We start from the raw sequence: 17,025 nt of genomic DNA on the forward strand, positions 1-17,025 counted from the left end.
CAACAGAGATGGATGTTTGTTGTGTGTGTGTCTGTGAGAGTGTTGCTGCTGCTTTGCTTCTCCAGTTCTCGCTTTCTGCAAGATTATTTATTTTCACGCTTTATTCCCCCTCATGTCATTCTGCCACACACATCCACTGATTTTATGGGCAACAAACAAGCTGCTGCGGGTCTCTGGGGGCTCCGCTGTCCCCCGATTCGGAGCGAGATCACCGGCGGTGACCGGCGGTCTCACCGGCTCGGCGCAACGAGCCGCAGAAACCGCCCGTGCGGCGCTAATAGCCCCGCTACCGGTGATCTCGTTACGAGCCGGGGGACAGCGGAGCCGCCGAGAGACCTTTCGCCTTTCAACTTTCGCTCTAAACTATTTAAAACACCATCTACAGCTAAAGAGAGTTTCGCGTCTGCAGCAGCCATGTTGGATCCGGAAAGCTTCCAAGTGCCGAGTAGTACGCGTCATCGTCTCACCGTCCCTCCCCGCTCTGTGATTGGATCCCTAAAACAGGGCTACGATTCCTTCCTGGTTTCCAGACCGCCTGGAGGTCCGAAATCAAATTCGAGCGCGCAAGGCAGTCTGGGTATACCCAGGCTAGTAATTTTGTGTCTTTGTAAATCATTTTGTGTCTTTTTTGACTCCAGAGGGTTAAACCTCCAAACAAAAAGGATAAACACGTACAAACATGATTTTTCACAATAATAGGCTACAAACCAGGAGTCATTTTATGAATGGATTATAAGACATGAGTAAATCATGTAACGATTAATGACGCCAATTAGTTATAACTATTATTTAACTAATAAATATTTTAGAAATGGAGCCTTATTATAAATAGCACTGTAATATTGAGATAGCATAAGGGTGATTCTCCTGAACATGGTACAGCTCATAGCAAAAATCCAAGAGCATTGAATACATATTTTCTTTGACCCTTTATAACACATACAATCTAAAGTCACTGTTTAATTTGAATTCATAATCTATTTGAAATATTTGTATTGTATTTTCTGACATTTTTAGAGACACTCTGAGCAACAAAATTAATTACCGTAACAAATTTTTAAATGGAAATATATTTCTTTGGCAAGCACTTAAAACTGCTCAAAGGTAGCTGGTATCACCAAAATGTATTTTTTTATTAAATTTACACATATTTTAATGCAAACAATTCTATCATTACCGTAACATCTAACCATTTTTTTCTCATCAATTTTTATTCAGATTTTGTTCTTCATACATTGTTAAAAACCATTATATTTGATTATATTCTGTTAATTTATACATTTTTAAAGAAATGTATATTCATTTATATAAAGTTTATTAAATATTTATTGTATATAAGTGTGGGGAAAGCATGACATTCTTATCTGGAGGCATTACGGTAATGAATTTGTGAATCAAAAATATGTTCAACAGTATAGAAAATATTATTTTACCACAAAACAATGAATTGTGCCTCATTATGGCTATTTATTCATTCATATAATAGTGAATTATATTTAGTTTAATAAAGAATGTCCTTATAATCTTCACACACATAACTTAGACTGACTTCATGACAATAACCCATACCTGTCACCGCTTGTTTCCTACTGTATTCTCTAGAGGGCGCTAGTCAGAAAAATGTATCAAAACTCTGCCGATTTCAGCCATTACTGCAACTCTTTTGTGTGTATGTCAAGTTAAACATAATTAAATAGATACTTCCCTTTACTGCTTTCAAAACAAAAGTCTTATTACAAAAGCTAAACGACCAGGCTTTTGTTTTGAAGATACACTGTCATTACATCCGGCGTAACTCATGGTAACTGACAAAGCTAACTACTGTCTTTCAGCATCACCCAAACATTAGCTTGTTGAGTGGCTTTAGCTCGCCAAACTCTTCAGAAAAATAGAGCTCCTAGTCGCGCTAATCTATGAGTCGCAAAAGAAACCACAGTTTCGCTGAAACGAGCCTGTCTCCTGAGCTCCACGGCGCCTTTATGGAGCCACCCGGGTCAGCGAGCCGAGCTGACGGCGATTTCCTGGAGCTGGAGCACGACGAGGAGCTGCTGTGCTCGGTCAGCGACATCACGGAGCATCTGGGCAGAAACATCACCGTGGTGCTGGAGACAGCGCTGGCTGACATCCGCAAGATGGTCAGCATCAGGATACGAGTCCTCAAACTAGAGCTGCGAGAGAAAAGCGAGGAAATAGAAGTGTTGAAGGCGAGACTGAGCGCAGTCCAGAGGGATGGGAGAGAGCCTTTCCCCGGCGGAGGCTCCATGGAGCCGTCTGCAGATGGAGGCTTCAAGAAACACGACTTCAACAAACAGAGCAGCGTGGACCCCAGGAGAGCCAAGGCGCTCATGCCCGGGGTGAAGAAGGAGAATATAGATGCTATCTGCGATTATCTCATGAAAGATAAGAACTCGAGGGGCTGTCCTGAGATGGACGGAGACCAGAGCAGCCAAGCCAGCAGCGACAGGGAGGCTCGCCAAGACCCGGACCCGCACTCCCTCAACCTGTGGCCGGACAGCGGCATGGCTGGCCCCGGGCCCGGCCACGGAGACTCCGAGTCCACCACAGACGACCTCTTCAGCATGCTCCCCTCTGGCAGCAAACGGATGTATGACTACGAGTGGATAGCCCCGATGGAGTACTCCTCCGATCTGAAAGGTAAACACTTGTTACTACACCACACTCCTCACAACATGCACCGGCAGTGGTGGACTCACACTGTTAGAGGGCAGGGGCGGGAAATTAAAAAGGGCACCTTCTGCACAACATGGGGCCCACCAGCAGCAAAAAGCTATAATGCATTATGTATGATGAAACAGTCCTCATCCTTGATAATGATTAGCATTAAGTTAAAGGAAATCCAGACCAAACCAAACCATCTGGATGGTCCATTTTTTGCACGTGTAAAGAGCAGCCAATAAGGCACTTCCTCATGTTTTCACCACTCTAGAGACTTTTTCAACCATGGAGGCTTTTGGGTTTTAGGTATGGCTTCTTGAGACTTTTTGGTGCGTCTTGTAGTGTTCAAAGTAATTGCAGTCCAATGTGACTAACCAGATTAATCCAGGGTTTTAGTATATTTTTATTGCTACATGGCAAACAAGGTACCAGTAGGTGCTGTAGATTCTCAGAAAACCTACAAGACCCAGCGTTGGTGATATGCACGCTCTTAAGTATGCTGTTCTTCTGAACAATGTCTTGAACGACCCATTTTCCTCAGGCTTTCAAAGAGAAATGCATGTTCAACAAGTGCTGGCTTCATCCTTAAATAGAGGCCACCTGATTCACACCTGTTTTTTCACTAAATTGACGACCTCACTGATTGAATGCCACACTGCTATTTTTTTTAACACACCCCTTTCAACTAATTGCCCAATTTCACAGCCTTAAGAGCGTGCATATCATGAATGCTGGGTCTTGTTGGTTTTCTGAGAATCTACTGCACCTACTGGTACCTTGTTTGTCATGTAGCAATAAAAAATATACTAAAAACCTGGATTAATCTGGTTAGTCATATTGGACTGCTATTATTTTCGAACACTACTGTATGTACCAAAATTTGTTTCTCTACAACAAACCTGTTTTAGGGGCTCAATCCTAGGGGGCGCTAGTAGGTAATTTTGCCATGCCCATTTCTGAAACCAATGAAATACGTAAATGTTCGATGGGATTGAATTTTGTCCCAAGTTTGGTGAGTTTTGGAATATGATAAAGCCCTCAAAAACGCAATTAATTTGCTGTTATAATAATAAACGGATCAATTTAGTATACCTGTTACCTGTTAGATGTTAGTTTTGACCAACAACCATTTTCCCACCACAAAATTATTAGACCACCTTGTTTTCTTCAATTTCTTGTTAATTTTAATGCCTGGTACAACTAAATGTACATTTGTTTGGACAAATATAATGATAACAACAAAAATAGCTCATAACAGTTTAATCTAAGAGCTCATCTTCCATGGTTTTATTGATAATGATTTTGGTTATTATCAATCATATCTTTTCTTTTTTTTTCTGCTTGTGAAAGTGGTTTCTATGACAGAATCAGTAGTCTACAACAGTATTCAATAATTATCATTATTATATAGAATAGTAAATTCATGCAGTAGAATTTCTTCTGGAGATTCTGAAGTCTTGTTTGATATTATCTCCAGTCATGAAGGAGCCTGAGTGTGAGGAGGACCCGACCGGTGACACAGAGGATGATGAGGATGAAGAGTGTTCCAGGAGGGATGGGGGTGGACTGGAGCAGGCCCAGGCCCCACTGTCTCACGTCCAGCCCTCTGACTTCTCCATGGAGCCCCAGAGCTCTCCAGGCGAGGGAGGGAGTCCCCTGGAGGACAACACAGACAGGCCTGTGGCAGGTGGGTGAGAAGGGGGGATGAAAAGGATGTGAAAGAATGATGGAAATGACGAAAAACAATACTGAATATGGAATAAACTTCAAAGAGAGATTGACAAATGAATGAGCGTCACATGACAGGTCAGGGAGGAGCGTGTTCCTGTCATGTGTCAGCTGTAAGCTTCAAAGCTGCACTCAGGCTCACCTGGAGTCTAATCCTCAATCCTTTTCATCTAATATTCTCTATCAACACCTTCCTCTCCTTCTACTCCTCTGTTTAGAAACATGCTTTTTTTTATGGGTTTCTCTGTTACTGTGTGTCATCTACACTTTTGACTGAGCTCAAAAGAAACTTCTTGCATGAGTTTGTTTTTTACACTTTTTGATGATTTGTTGGAGGCAAGAAGAATATTAACTGAGGGTGCTGGATATAGTTCTATACCTATATTCTATAATTATTATCTCAGGCGCCAGTGGTCACGTTTACCGAACATCTTGCGACATTGACTGATTTTTATGATAACTAGTGCAGTGCCCATATGAAGTATGTATCCATATATTGGGAGATTAAGTAGATTTTTCAATTTTGGCCAAATGAGGTTGTGTGTGAAAAAGGGATGTACAATGAGGTGTAATACTCTTGCTAGTGTAACCTTAAATAACACAGAAACGCTATCTTTCCGTCTGTATTATGCTTAGCTGTCAGTTAAAAAGTTTTGTTTTTACTGTTTTCAATGGATCAAACTGATGCTGAAGAAAGGGCTTAAATCTCTGCTTAGCATGCTGACGGTGAGATAGCACATTACACAGTATGCTGCACTAAAAGTACATTAACATGAACCCAATTAGCTGATATACTATATTGCATGTAAGTAACTCATATCTAATGATTATGGGCATTACGCTAAGCAACATGAATGTCATCCCTGAACTACATAGTAATGCAACATAAGAAGTGAATAAAGCTAAAGCTCCGCTTAGCATGCTAATCACAACAGAATTTGCACATTACATGCAGACCACTACAACGTCTATAACTCCATAAAACACTTACTTTTCATAAGGTAGGCACACCATCCAGCACATACACATTGAACATTGATATTCGCTGGAAACTATTTATTATAATATTGTTGGAAAATCGAACCTTATGGTGCACTTTAAAAGATAGGTAGGCTAAATAGACTTACAGATGAGATGAGTCAGGGTGTAAATCCAGAGTGAATTGTGTTACTGACCAGGTGTAGGTCTATCACACAATGGGGCGGAGCTCCCCTAAAAGGCGTTCGATCGGAAACAGTGCAATGCTGCAATACGTCCTACGTAAATAATTATATTTTGAAAAAAAAATTCAAAAATCTTGAAAACCTTCTTGCCATGCACAAGCCACATATGAAATCTGAGGTCAGTCTGACTAATGCACACACACACACGCTTCTTGCTTTTATAGATAGATTATAGAAAATTCTGAAGGAGGTCGATCATTTTGATGGATCACAAAACTATGGTGATCTACAATAATTCACACTTCTGTCCAGCCGGTGGTGTGTGCATTAATTATCTGTTCTATAGTAAATTCTATAAACCTTGTTGTCCAGCTGGTTTCAGCGAACACATTGGTCAACTCTGTGCGCTCGCAAATATTGTTAGAATACACATATGAAACAGCTAAAACTACAGCCAACTACCGTTAGCTAGTAGCATACAATAGCAAAAAGTCACGGCAGCTTTAGCACAGTAATTGTGATGCCGTTCATAAACGAAGTGAAAACAGAGGGATTGGTGCGGTGGACGATGGAGCTTGAGCATTGTGGTGTTGACATTAAAAAAACTAAAATGAAATGCTTTTAAATATATAATATAATAATATAAGTACTAGATTATGAGAGACTTTTTATGAACCTCTGTCAGGCACACTTTGTGAAAAGAAAACATCAGCCATTCAGTTGTAACTGTTATTGTAATGCTTAAAAGTATTAATTTCTTTTATTGCTCTTAATTTGTAATTTCAGTAACCCTGCACTTTCATTCATGCACTGCACCATCACTTGCCACCTGTACCCTTCTATATTCTGAATGCATATATTTTTGTATTTAATTTTTTTATTAATCCATTTCATTGTAATACTGTGTGGGGTTTGGCCAATGTTATATGTTTTAAACCATTTTTTATTAAACCAAACACCAAATCGGATTGCCATACCGAATTGTACCCCTATCTATCTCACTTTATTCAGCAACGACTCCTTGGTGGAACATAATAGGACTGAGAGAGCCAATGGATGTGCTGTGTCTCATCAGTTTGAACATTTTTACAGTGGCCAAACCCTAGTTGTCATAGTGCTGTTTACTCACCGTGTGTGCTTTTTTTAATGCTTCTTTTAATCCTTGAGCAAGATACTGAACCTCAAATGTCTCCCGATGCTGCATTCATCGATGTGTGAATGAATTCCCAATGGTGGCAGGTGGCCCCAGTGTGCCCTGGTAGCCTCTAACACCAGTATGAATGTGTGTGTGAACGGGTGAATGAGTGTAGTGTGTAGTGTAAAGTGCTTTGGATAAAAGCGCTATATAAGTGCACCCCATTTACCATTTAATGCAATTCCAGAGAATGTCTTTTTTTCTCTGTCTCTGAAGAGCACGTTGGATTGTTCACAAGTTAATTGATAATGGATGGCGTTGTCCCGGCGGATGCTGAAATAAGTTAACCTATGCGTATGCATAGAGAGCAAGAACACAAGTTGGATTTTGTGTTGTAAGGCTGTTGGCACAGGTTGCTGATGTAAGCTACTTTTTAATTTGCAAGAACGAATCATAATGGCAAACACGGGTGTATGAATGTATTGTTGACTCTGCTGAATCATATAGCATCATGCTTCTTGAGGTATTTTTCAGCTGTATATTGTGTATGCGCTATTTTAATTTGATTGCATAAACTGTCTTTGGTACAAACGTTTTGTTTGGGAAGCATCGGCTTCTGAATATCATCTATTCATATATCATCTTTTAATTTAACACATGGGAGAATAACATCAGAAAACTAGAATAGTTTAAACTAGACATAATTTTCTTAAGTTTTGGCAGTTTACTTCATTTTCTTCATCATTTTTTGGAAGGGAATTCAACAGACAAAAATTATAGTGTATATAACTCTTCTCAAATACACCATGCTTTATTTACATCTGGATTCACTACGAGTTCTGCTATATTTTGTGTAATTTAAATCTATGATAATCTATAAAACATGACTGATTGATGGACCATATATAAAGAAACCGGAAACAACCTTAGACAGCACCCTGGTGAAGGGTAGACAAGACGAAAGTTTTATATGAATGTTAGTTTAAGTTGTTATAAGCTGACGATGTTTGTGTGTGCTTTCAGGTCAGCAGTTCCCCGGCCACACCTACATCTGCTCTCTCTGTGGAACCTTCTGCCCTGACTCTGTGTTCCTGGAGGAGCATGTCAAACTGATACACTCAGACTCTGCCGGTGCCCAGGCTCTCCAGGCCCTGCAGTCCACCTGCGCAGCTGCACCCTCCCTGGGAGATGGCAGCAGTGATTCCAGGCGGGGCGCTGGGGGGCAGAACGAGGACGGCGCAGGAGCAGTGGGTGCTGCCGGCGTCGGGCGGCTGGGAGGGTCTGTGAAGAAGGAGATTAAAATCGAAGGGGGGTACGAGTGCGGGGACTGCGGCCGCCATTTTAACTACCTTGGCAACCTGCGGCAGCACCAGCGTATCCACACCGGAGAGAAGCCCTTCATGTGTCCAGAGTGCGGGGAGAGGTTCCGCCATGCGGCCCGCTTAAAAAGCCACAGGCTGGTACACAGCGGGGCTCAGAGCCCCTTCCCCTGCCCCCAGTGTGGAAAAGGTTTCTCAGTGCTATCTGGACTCAAGAGACACCAACGGGTGCACACCGGCGAGAGCCCGTATGCCTGTCCACAGTGCGGCCGACGCTTTAAAGAGCTGGGGAACCTTTACACCCACCAGAGGATCCACAGCGGGGCCACGCCCTACTGCTGTCAGCAGTGCGGACGCAGCTTCCGCCACCTGGGAACTTATAAGAGTCACCGCTGCACCCCCCCACAGTAACCTGACCAGCTGCTACGCTTTCTACACTTTCTGATAACTAGAAACTTGTGTCAAAGACAGGGCAGCACTGACTCTGAGGCCTGTGTCTTTATTGTCCGGCTCTCAGTTGACACTAGGGGAGGTGCAGGTCATGTGGAGAACGGGGCTGGTAACCTGAAATTTGCCCAAGCTTTGGTGTTTTGTAACATTCATCACGTTTCACACCTGAATCTGGCATCAAAGAAAACCGCGTCATTGAGCTTGAGTTCATTTTTGACCATGGACACATCAGTTTGATGATACAACGTCACATAGACTCAGCAAATGAGTTTGTTCACTTGTCATGGAACTGTAGATGTAAACTTCCATTTCATCAGGGTCTTTTAGGGTTTGGGCTGGTATGAAAACTGGTCTGATGTTTAAGGAATAATTTGGGATTTTGGACATTAAGTTGTATGAAATACTTGCCAGTAATGTAGTGGATACAGAGCTACTAGCTTTTTGAGCTCCGGTGTCGGAGTTGCGGCTGGTTCCGATTGTAGAATGGATAGTTCCGGCAAGTTGGCAGTGTCCCAAAACTGCACGGCTTTACTCAACAAACTACGTGTACACTTAAAGATCACCAGAAGTAATATTACTGCACGCTCAGTGTCATTGTACTTACTGGCTTTTTCAGGAAACAAGATATAACCAGATGGTTATACACAATTTGACCACTAGATGTCACTCTTGACCCAGCAGTGGCTCCATATGGGAACATAATGAGACTGATGACTCCACTTGGTGGCAATAAAGCAACTCTAAGCTTCCACCACCAATAAACAAAACAAGTAGAGGAAGTAGAGTGAGACTCACCTCTTCCAAAATGTTTCCATGTTATCCATATTATTATTTAAGGTTTCTTTGAGACTCTGTTTCTGGTTTTGTGACCGCAAAAACAACATGATCTTCCAATGATCTCCGTCATGTGGCTGGTCCTGGTTTGGCAGTCAATTGTGCAGTCTGTCGGACACTAGTGGCGCCATGACTCATAAACAAACATAACATTATGTTCATCACAGATGGCAACCTCCCGATCTGACCAGTGAAGCACTGAAGTGCCATAAGCCTGCATTCTTTCGACCCAATTCCAGGGGTCGTCAACGGTGGTTGCAAAAAAACTCCGGTCCTATCTATCTTAATACAAAATGAGACAACTTCTCACTTGATTTATTACCTCAGAAAAATGTCTCATGGCAACATTATGGTCTCAATCGCTAGTTTTAAATATTCTCCAAGACAATATGATGTTAATTGTGCAAATAATGGCCCTATTAAGAAGAAAATAGATGATAAAGCAGGGTATGATTTGGGGGCGTGGCTACCTTTGATTGACAGCTAGCTATCATGGCTATCCGTGTACATCTAAACAGCCATGAACCTTTTTGTCTTGTTTTCTTCTCAGAACTTTGACCCTTTCACAGTGAGTTTTCAATTTATTTGAACATTATATTTATTTAAAAATGTCTTGTTCAGCGTTCTGTTTTACTTAAAGACACTCCAAGGAGTCGGCTGTTCAGTTTTTCCAGTAAGTAACATACATTTTTTTTTATTGTTAAGAGTTTTTTTTTTTAGATTCACCCGTCCTCGCACCTCCCCAGTCCAAGTATGATCTCTCCTGGTTCCAAAAAACAAAAATGTCGAAGGACGTAAAGCAAGATGGCATCATCGGTAACACTGAACTTGCTGTCCACAAACCAATGGGTGACGTGATGGTAACTACGTCCATTATTTATTACTATTACTTCAAGAAGTCTGGCTGATATTTACGGAGCCTAGCCGGTGTCGTCCCCACTGCCCTCCGTTTCTCAGGTGGTGGTGAACACAATCTGACGTGCACAGTTCAGATCATACAAACTCAGTTGATACAACGAATTTTGGACAAATAATGAAACGGACAACAAGTAAAACATCTCCCTGTCTGAAATTCTGTAATTTAATATTCATTTTGAGCATTTATATCTTTTCCAAAATGATTTGGCGACCCCCAGAAATAATCTTGCGACCCCAATTGGGGTCGGGACCTCAAGGTTGAGAATGGCTGCTTTAATGTAACATTTCTCCATCTTACTTTTCACTGCAGAGCAGATGTGATTATTGTGGAAAGGGCAGTTTTCTTAAACAGACTAAATACAAAAATCACAATAATGGGTCGGCAGATTCTTTAATGACCATAAATATAACTCGCAACCCCCACAGTGTGTCACAATTACAAATGGGGGTTCAGCCAGTTTGCATAAAATAAAACCAGACTCGTCCGGCAAAACCAGAAATCAATTCAGCTATTCTTTGGAAAGTCTAAAAACATTTACAGTTCCGTGACAACAGAGCAAACTTCTTCAGCTGATTAAGATGATTCATAGCCTGGAGCTCAGTTTGTTTTGTGAAACAGCTGAATCAGAGGTAATAAGGCACCACATGCAGCATGTAAGAGGTGACATTTGACTGGGTGGCATAAAGACACTGTACCAGCACTGCTTCTGCATGTTTAACCTAGTTACTGTCATTTGTTGAAAGGATCATTCCTGTTTTTTGCAACTTGGGTTTTTAGTTTACAGTTACAGGTCCATAACAACTTCCTGCTGTTCTTACTGTGGTACAGTTGTGTACAGTTTTCTGTGCAGTGATGGATTATTAGTGACATTTCCACTCACTAACATTGTTCGCCATCCAAACTAAAGTGGTTTCAATTATCTGGATAAACTGTTGGCTTGTTACCCAAGTTGTAATTAACCATAATTGTCCATTCGCTATTTTCTGAAGCATATCTCAGTATGAATTTCAGCTTGAATTCACTTGAAGCTGAAGCTTGAGATAGGTAATCAGTCAAAGCAAACATCCCTGGATCTAGTTTTGCAAAAGTATGTATGCTTGAGAAGTAACTGTTTTTGCCTTCTTCATAAAGAACTGCAAGTCTCGTCCACTAATCGCTGCCGGAGATGCTTTCATATTTACTGATGTGTTATCAGACATGCTGGATTAACATATTTAATGTTTCACGGATACCTGAAGAAGCACCCCCCTGTACTTTGTTTTAACTCAGGGCTGATTTTGTTCTGAACTAAGGCTGTAAGATATCGGATTTTAACTTTACGGTTTTTTCATGGCAAAAAACATTTTATCATGAAGATATTGTAAATTTGTCTATTATCAATCACAGTATCGCATTATTGTGTTTTGCGATACTCAGAGTCAGAGTCAGATTTTCCTTTATTGTCATTGCACAAAATAAGTACTAGTACAACGAAATTAGCCATCAAGCCGTCCAAACGTATACTTAAAACACATATACAATATGACAGAGGTGGACAGGACTGTGTTGATTCTCAAGAGCACTATCGATCTTTAACTAATGGTTTACATGCAAATAATTATAGTAGTGGTTTGTTTTTGGTTACATTTAAACCCCGAACTGCTAAATGGCAGTGTTGTAATCTATCTTCATCCTAAAGTGAGACAGGAAGTACTGTAAGGGTGCACCATTGATGTATAAAAATATATTGCGATATATTGAATGGTAGGCCCTGTATCATGGTCATACCTGTCACGTATCCCGTTTTGGCTGGGAAAGTCCCGTATTTTACCCTTCTTTCCCGCCGTCCTCCCGTATTAGTATTTTCCCGTAAATCTCCCATATTTTAACCGGTCGCGGGCGGAGCAAAAAAACCCAACATACTCCCAGTCTGAGCTCTGTCACTAGTCTTGCAATAACTGCCACCCGCAGTAGCTACTACAGGTACTGTAGGTGGCAACTGTCACAAGGTTAGTGTGTGACGTCAGATGAGTAACAACCATAGACTGTATGAAAAATGGACGTGGTTCGTCTCTGGTGGTACACCTGGTAGAGCGCATATAAATGGAGACCTTAGAGTCTTTGTGAGCGGGCAGCCCGGGTTTGAATCCGGCTCGGAGCACTTTCTTTCTGTCTTCCCCTTTCACTTTGAACATCTCTCTATTAATAAAGCTATAAAATGCCCAAAAAATATCTTTTAAACAAGTAATGGACGTAGACACCATTACGTCACCCATAGGGTCCTGACTAACTGATTAATCCAGGTGTGTCTGATTATTGTTGTTATGAAAACTGAGGTCAGCCACACCTGGATGAATCAGTTTGTCCAATAATGGCAGACAGGAAACAAAGGAGCTGGCTGAAGTTCAGGAAGTAGTGCAGCTGTGCATAAAGCCAATTGTAGTTTATAAGTGGTTGACAAGTGGTGATCTTAGCTTTCTTGTACACCTGTCCTAAAATGTAAGGGATACTGGAGGTTGGTTGGGGTGGTGGGACTGCCCGCAACGGGCGCTGGAAAATGCCCCTTCTTTTCAAATACAAAACTTGACAGGTATAATCATGATACTTATCGTTTTTCAAGGTGCACATCTGTTGAAGCTTGACAACATGGTAGTAACATTTACTGCAACTGACCGCTCCTGCAGTTCTTTGTGAAAGAGTAAAATCCACATCTTATCAGCCTTTAAAGCCTACAGGGGGGATGTTTGCTGCCACAGTCACATAAAATATATGTTAATTTAATTTAACAATCCATTTATTATTTCATTATGGCAGAGTAACTAGAGGTAAAACTGGTCTTAATGCTGACTGGATTACCTTTCTCAAATATGTTTTATTTCTCTTTCTTTTCAAAATAAAGACTCAGTATCCCAAAGTAATGACTGAGCATCTCAAAGATAATGACAAAACTCAAAACAATGACTTATTTGAAATCATGATTTAAAAGTACCATCTCAAAATAATGACCAATTTTCTTAAAATAGTCATGTATCTTAAAATAATAAGCAACCCTCTAAAAAATGGGACCTATCTCGGATAATTGACTAAATTTCTCAAAATAATAATTAAAAAAAGTTTTTAAGTTTATATGATCTGATAAAAGATACTAATTTAATACTAATACTAATTTGAGATATTTTGACACTGATGCACAACAGAAGATTCTCCCATAAAAAAAAAGACTTGAATCAATGCAACATTTAAAGTGTTGAATCCATCTACAGGGTTGAATCCATTCAGTCATTTGCACCTTCACCTGCTGAGCCTCCAGGCCCTCACTCTGTGGTGATGCATGAATCACCAGCACCCACATGTGGACAGACTGTGTAACTACAAGAGAAAAGATCCTGGCCATACGCTTGACTGTCTTTTATCATGACACTGCTTGGTGCTATGTGTAGAGCAGAAAGTTTATCTTATAAATTTTAACCAGTGTAATGTATGTTACAGACTATATATTGGTTATTTTATACATTTGCCTGTATGACACAACTTAAAATAGTGTGATGATTAAAAAAATAAAAAAAACCCTTGAAGGAAAACGACAACACAGGAGCCCAGTGTTTTCACTCTGATCCAATTCAGTGAAAGCCTATTAGGAGAGCTGACCTCAAGCTTGTCTGTGTGTGAGTTGTAGGTTTTAACACTGTGTGGAAGACTAGAAGCAAGAAGACAACTTACCCAAACCTGTGAAACACTAACCATTGACAATCTGCGTTCTAATAAACAGTTCTCTTAATGTCATGAGTCAGTATCTGTGTCTTTTGTTATTGGCTGAGGGCAGCCCTGCACAAGGGTGTGTATGTGGCTCACTGGTTGAGTGAGACCTACTTTGTTTGGTGTATGCAGCATGTTATAATAATAATAACTTTATTTATATAACACCTTTGAAAAACAAGTTACAAGGTGCTGTACAGAAATAAAATATATCAAATACAATTGACTGACAACACGATAAAACCACAAAAAGAAATGACATTGGACTTAAAAAAATAAAAAATAAAATCACCATTCTCAACAAGATAATCATACAACGATAATAAAAGGAAATTAAGAGAAAGCCAATCCATAAAAGTAAGTCTTTAGAAGTGATTTAAAAGAAGCCAAGTAGCCTGCCTGCCTGAGATCACGGGGCAGGGAGTTCCACAGCTGTGGAGCACGGACAGCGAAGGCCCTGTCACTGTTTGTAATGAGACGGGACCTCTGGACCAGAAGCAAAGCTGTGTCGGCGGATCTCACGCAGCGTTCAGGCTCTTAGGGTAAAAGCATGTCGTGGATATAGGCAGGAGCCTGACCATTCAGGGCTTTAAAAAGTAATAATATCTTAAAATCAATTCTAAAACTCACAGGCAGCCAGTAGAGGGCAACAAGGGTTGGAGAGATGTGGTCACTTCTCTTTTTACCTGTTAAAAGCCTGGCAGCAGCATTTTGTATTTGTTGTAGCCTACGGATGTTTCCTTGCTAATCCCAGAGTACAGGGCATTACAGTAGTCTAGTCTTGAAGAAATAAAAGCATGGACAACTTTCTCCAGGTTGGTGGAAGAGAGGAAAGAACGGATTCTTGTTAGCTGTCTTAGCTGCCCAAAACAGGATTGCACTACCTTGGTAACCTGTGAGTCAAACGACAGCTCTGAGTCAAAAATGACACCAAGATTTCGGGCCTCTTTCTGGATGCTAAAGGTAGAGGGGAGACTGTCGGGGATGCGGGTGCTGGAGCTAGATAGGGAGAAAAGGATAACCACTGTTTTTGATTTGTTTAGCTGGAGAAAGTTGTTGGACATCCATGCTTTTATATCAGTCAGGCATGAGAAAATGGGAAATATTTGAAGATCCAGGTTTCAATGGTATATATAACTGGGTGTCGTCTGCATATAAATGAAAATGTATGTTGTGCCTTTGAATGATTCTCCCTAGAGGTAACATGTAAATAGAAAAAAGGAGGGGCCATGAAATTGACCCCTGGGGGACCCCACAAAGGAGGGGAGGCCTCAAATTATTCACATCACAGACACTACCATGAACTATTCCTGTAACACATTGACCACAAAATCATTAAATCACATTCACGCAAAGTGCTCAACCATACAATAAGTTTTGACCTATTCTTATTTTTTAATAAACGTGTTGGTGGTTGACCAACTAAGTAACATATTCTCATGAAGGGGTTATATGATTTGCTACAAAGACTTTGGCAGCTCAATTCATATGATGTCCTACAAAAAGTTGCATGTAACATTATTATGTGTTCAAACAACACTGGTCAAAATTGTACAAACTGTTCATGCTGAAAGACAGAATCAAGGATATATGCGCAATAACAGTATGTACATGAAGTACTTTAGTTTCTATACAGTTTTGTGCCGAGGAAGCATCGAGCATGAACATGACTGATGTTTAGATAGCCAGACTAGCCAATCTCTACTTTGAGACTAAAATGCTCAATTCTGCTTCTGCAACGTTCTTCTGCAGCATGTCATGTCTGACTCTGGCTGCTCACCGTCTACCGGCAGTGTTGGTGTGTGTGTGTGTGTGTGTGTGTTGCTGTTGCTTTGCTTCTCCAGTTCTCGCTTTCTGCAAGATTATTTATTTTTATGCCTTATTTCCCCCTCATGTTATTCAGCCACACACATCCACTGATTTTATGGTCAATAGACGAGCTGCTGGGGGTCTCTGGGCGGCTCCGCTGTCCCCCGGCTCGTAGCGAGATCACCGGCGTTACAGCAGTGAGCGGTGGCGGGGCTAGTTGGTAGATTAGACTTTTACCAAATCCTGTTGGAAGCAAGGCTAAAACATCCTTTTTGGTGGTGATAAAGGAGTGTTGTTCTTTAAAAATAAACTTTGGCTCTAAACTATCTACAACACTGTCTACAGCTAGATCCAAAGAGAGCTTCATGTCTGCTGCAGCCATGTTGGATCTGTAAGAAAACTACAACTACCGTCTGTTGCCGTCCCTCCTCGTTCTGTGATTGAATCCCTAAAACAGGGCTAAGAAACGGCCAAAGCTTTCCAGACTGTTTGCAGGTTCGAAATGAAATCGAGCGCGCAAGGCAGTATGGGTATTCCCAGGCTAATCACGTCGGGGACATGGACGGGAACTCTCTCATTAGTCCATTATCCTGCTAAACAAAATGTGTAAGCATCAGAAACTTGTGTTTGCCACAGATTTTATTTTCTGCAATCATCCAAAATCCAATGCAAAAACCCATAGGCCAATTCTCAATAGACCCCATGGAGATGCTAACTTACAGGTTGGCCGGCAAAAATATGTCATTTTGTCTACTCTCAATTCCCTTTCATAAATGAAATACTACATTTGAACACACACATACACTACAGGCCAAAAGTTTGGAAGCAAGATTAAATTTGTACAAAAAAGATTATAGTTTCATTAGTATACTTTTCAACAAAAAAAAAGACATGATTATTATATAAAGAGTCACCTTTTAGAATACATTTTAACTATAATTATCAGGTCTTCAGGTTTTTATTGCTTAGACTCTGCTTTCTCCAAAGTAACCTCCTCTGGCTTTAGCAACAGCATGGCATATATGAGGCATTTGTTCCTCAAGACAAGGTATGTGCTGTTAACGTATGTGCCAGGAACTGATTCCAAGCTTTCTTAAGTTCATCACTGAGAGACTGCTAATTTGGGGCACACTTTTATGACTGATGGATCCAATTCGTCCCACACAAGCTCAATAGGAGAGAGGTCTGGAGACTGGGGGGGGCAAACCATCTTTTGAAGAACACCTGTCTCTTCTTTTCAGTCTAGCTAACCCTGAC

The 17,025-nt window shown here is 40.9% G+C and overlaps 1 protein-coding gene across 1 annotated transcript; it reads left to right on the forward strand.

Moving 5' to 3' along the window:
* The first annotated feature begins 1,454 nt into the window (after window positions 1-1,454).
* znf16l (zinc finger protein 16 like) lies at window positions 1,455-13,977 on the forward strand. The gene is made up of 3 exons (XM_059355336.1): window positions 1,455-2,655; window positions 4,154-4,363; window positions 7,726-13,977. The coding sequence occupies exons 1-3, from the start codon at window positions 1,914-1,916 to the stop codon at window positions 8,430-8,432; spliced, it is 1,659 nt and encodes a 552-aa protein (XP_059211319.1). The 5' UTR covers window positions 1,455-1,913; the 3' UTR covers window positions 8,433-13,977.
* Window positions 13,978-17,025: the final 3,048 nt, after the last annotated feature.

Source organism: Centropristis striata, chromosome 17 (genome assembly GCF_030273125.1).
Source record: "Centropristis striata isolate RG_2023a ecotype Rhode Island chromosome 17, C.striata_1.0, whole genome shotgun sequence".
NCBI lineage: Eukaryota > Metazoa > Chordata > Actinopteri > Perciformes > Serranidae > Centropristis > Centropristis striata.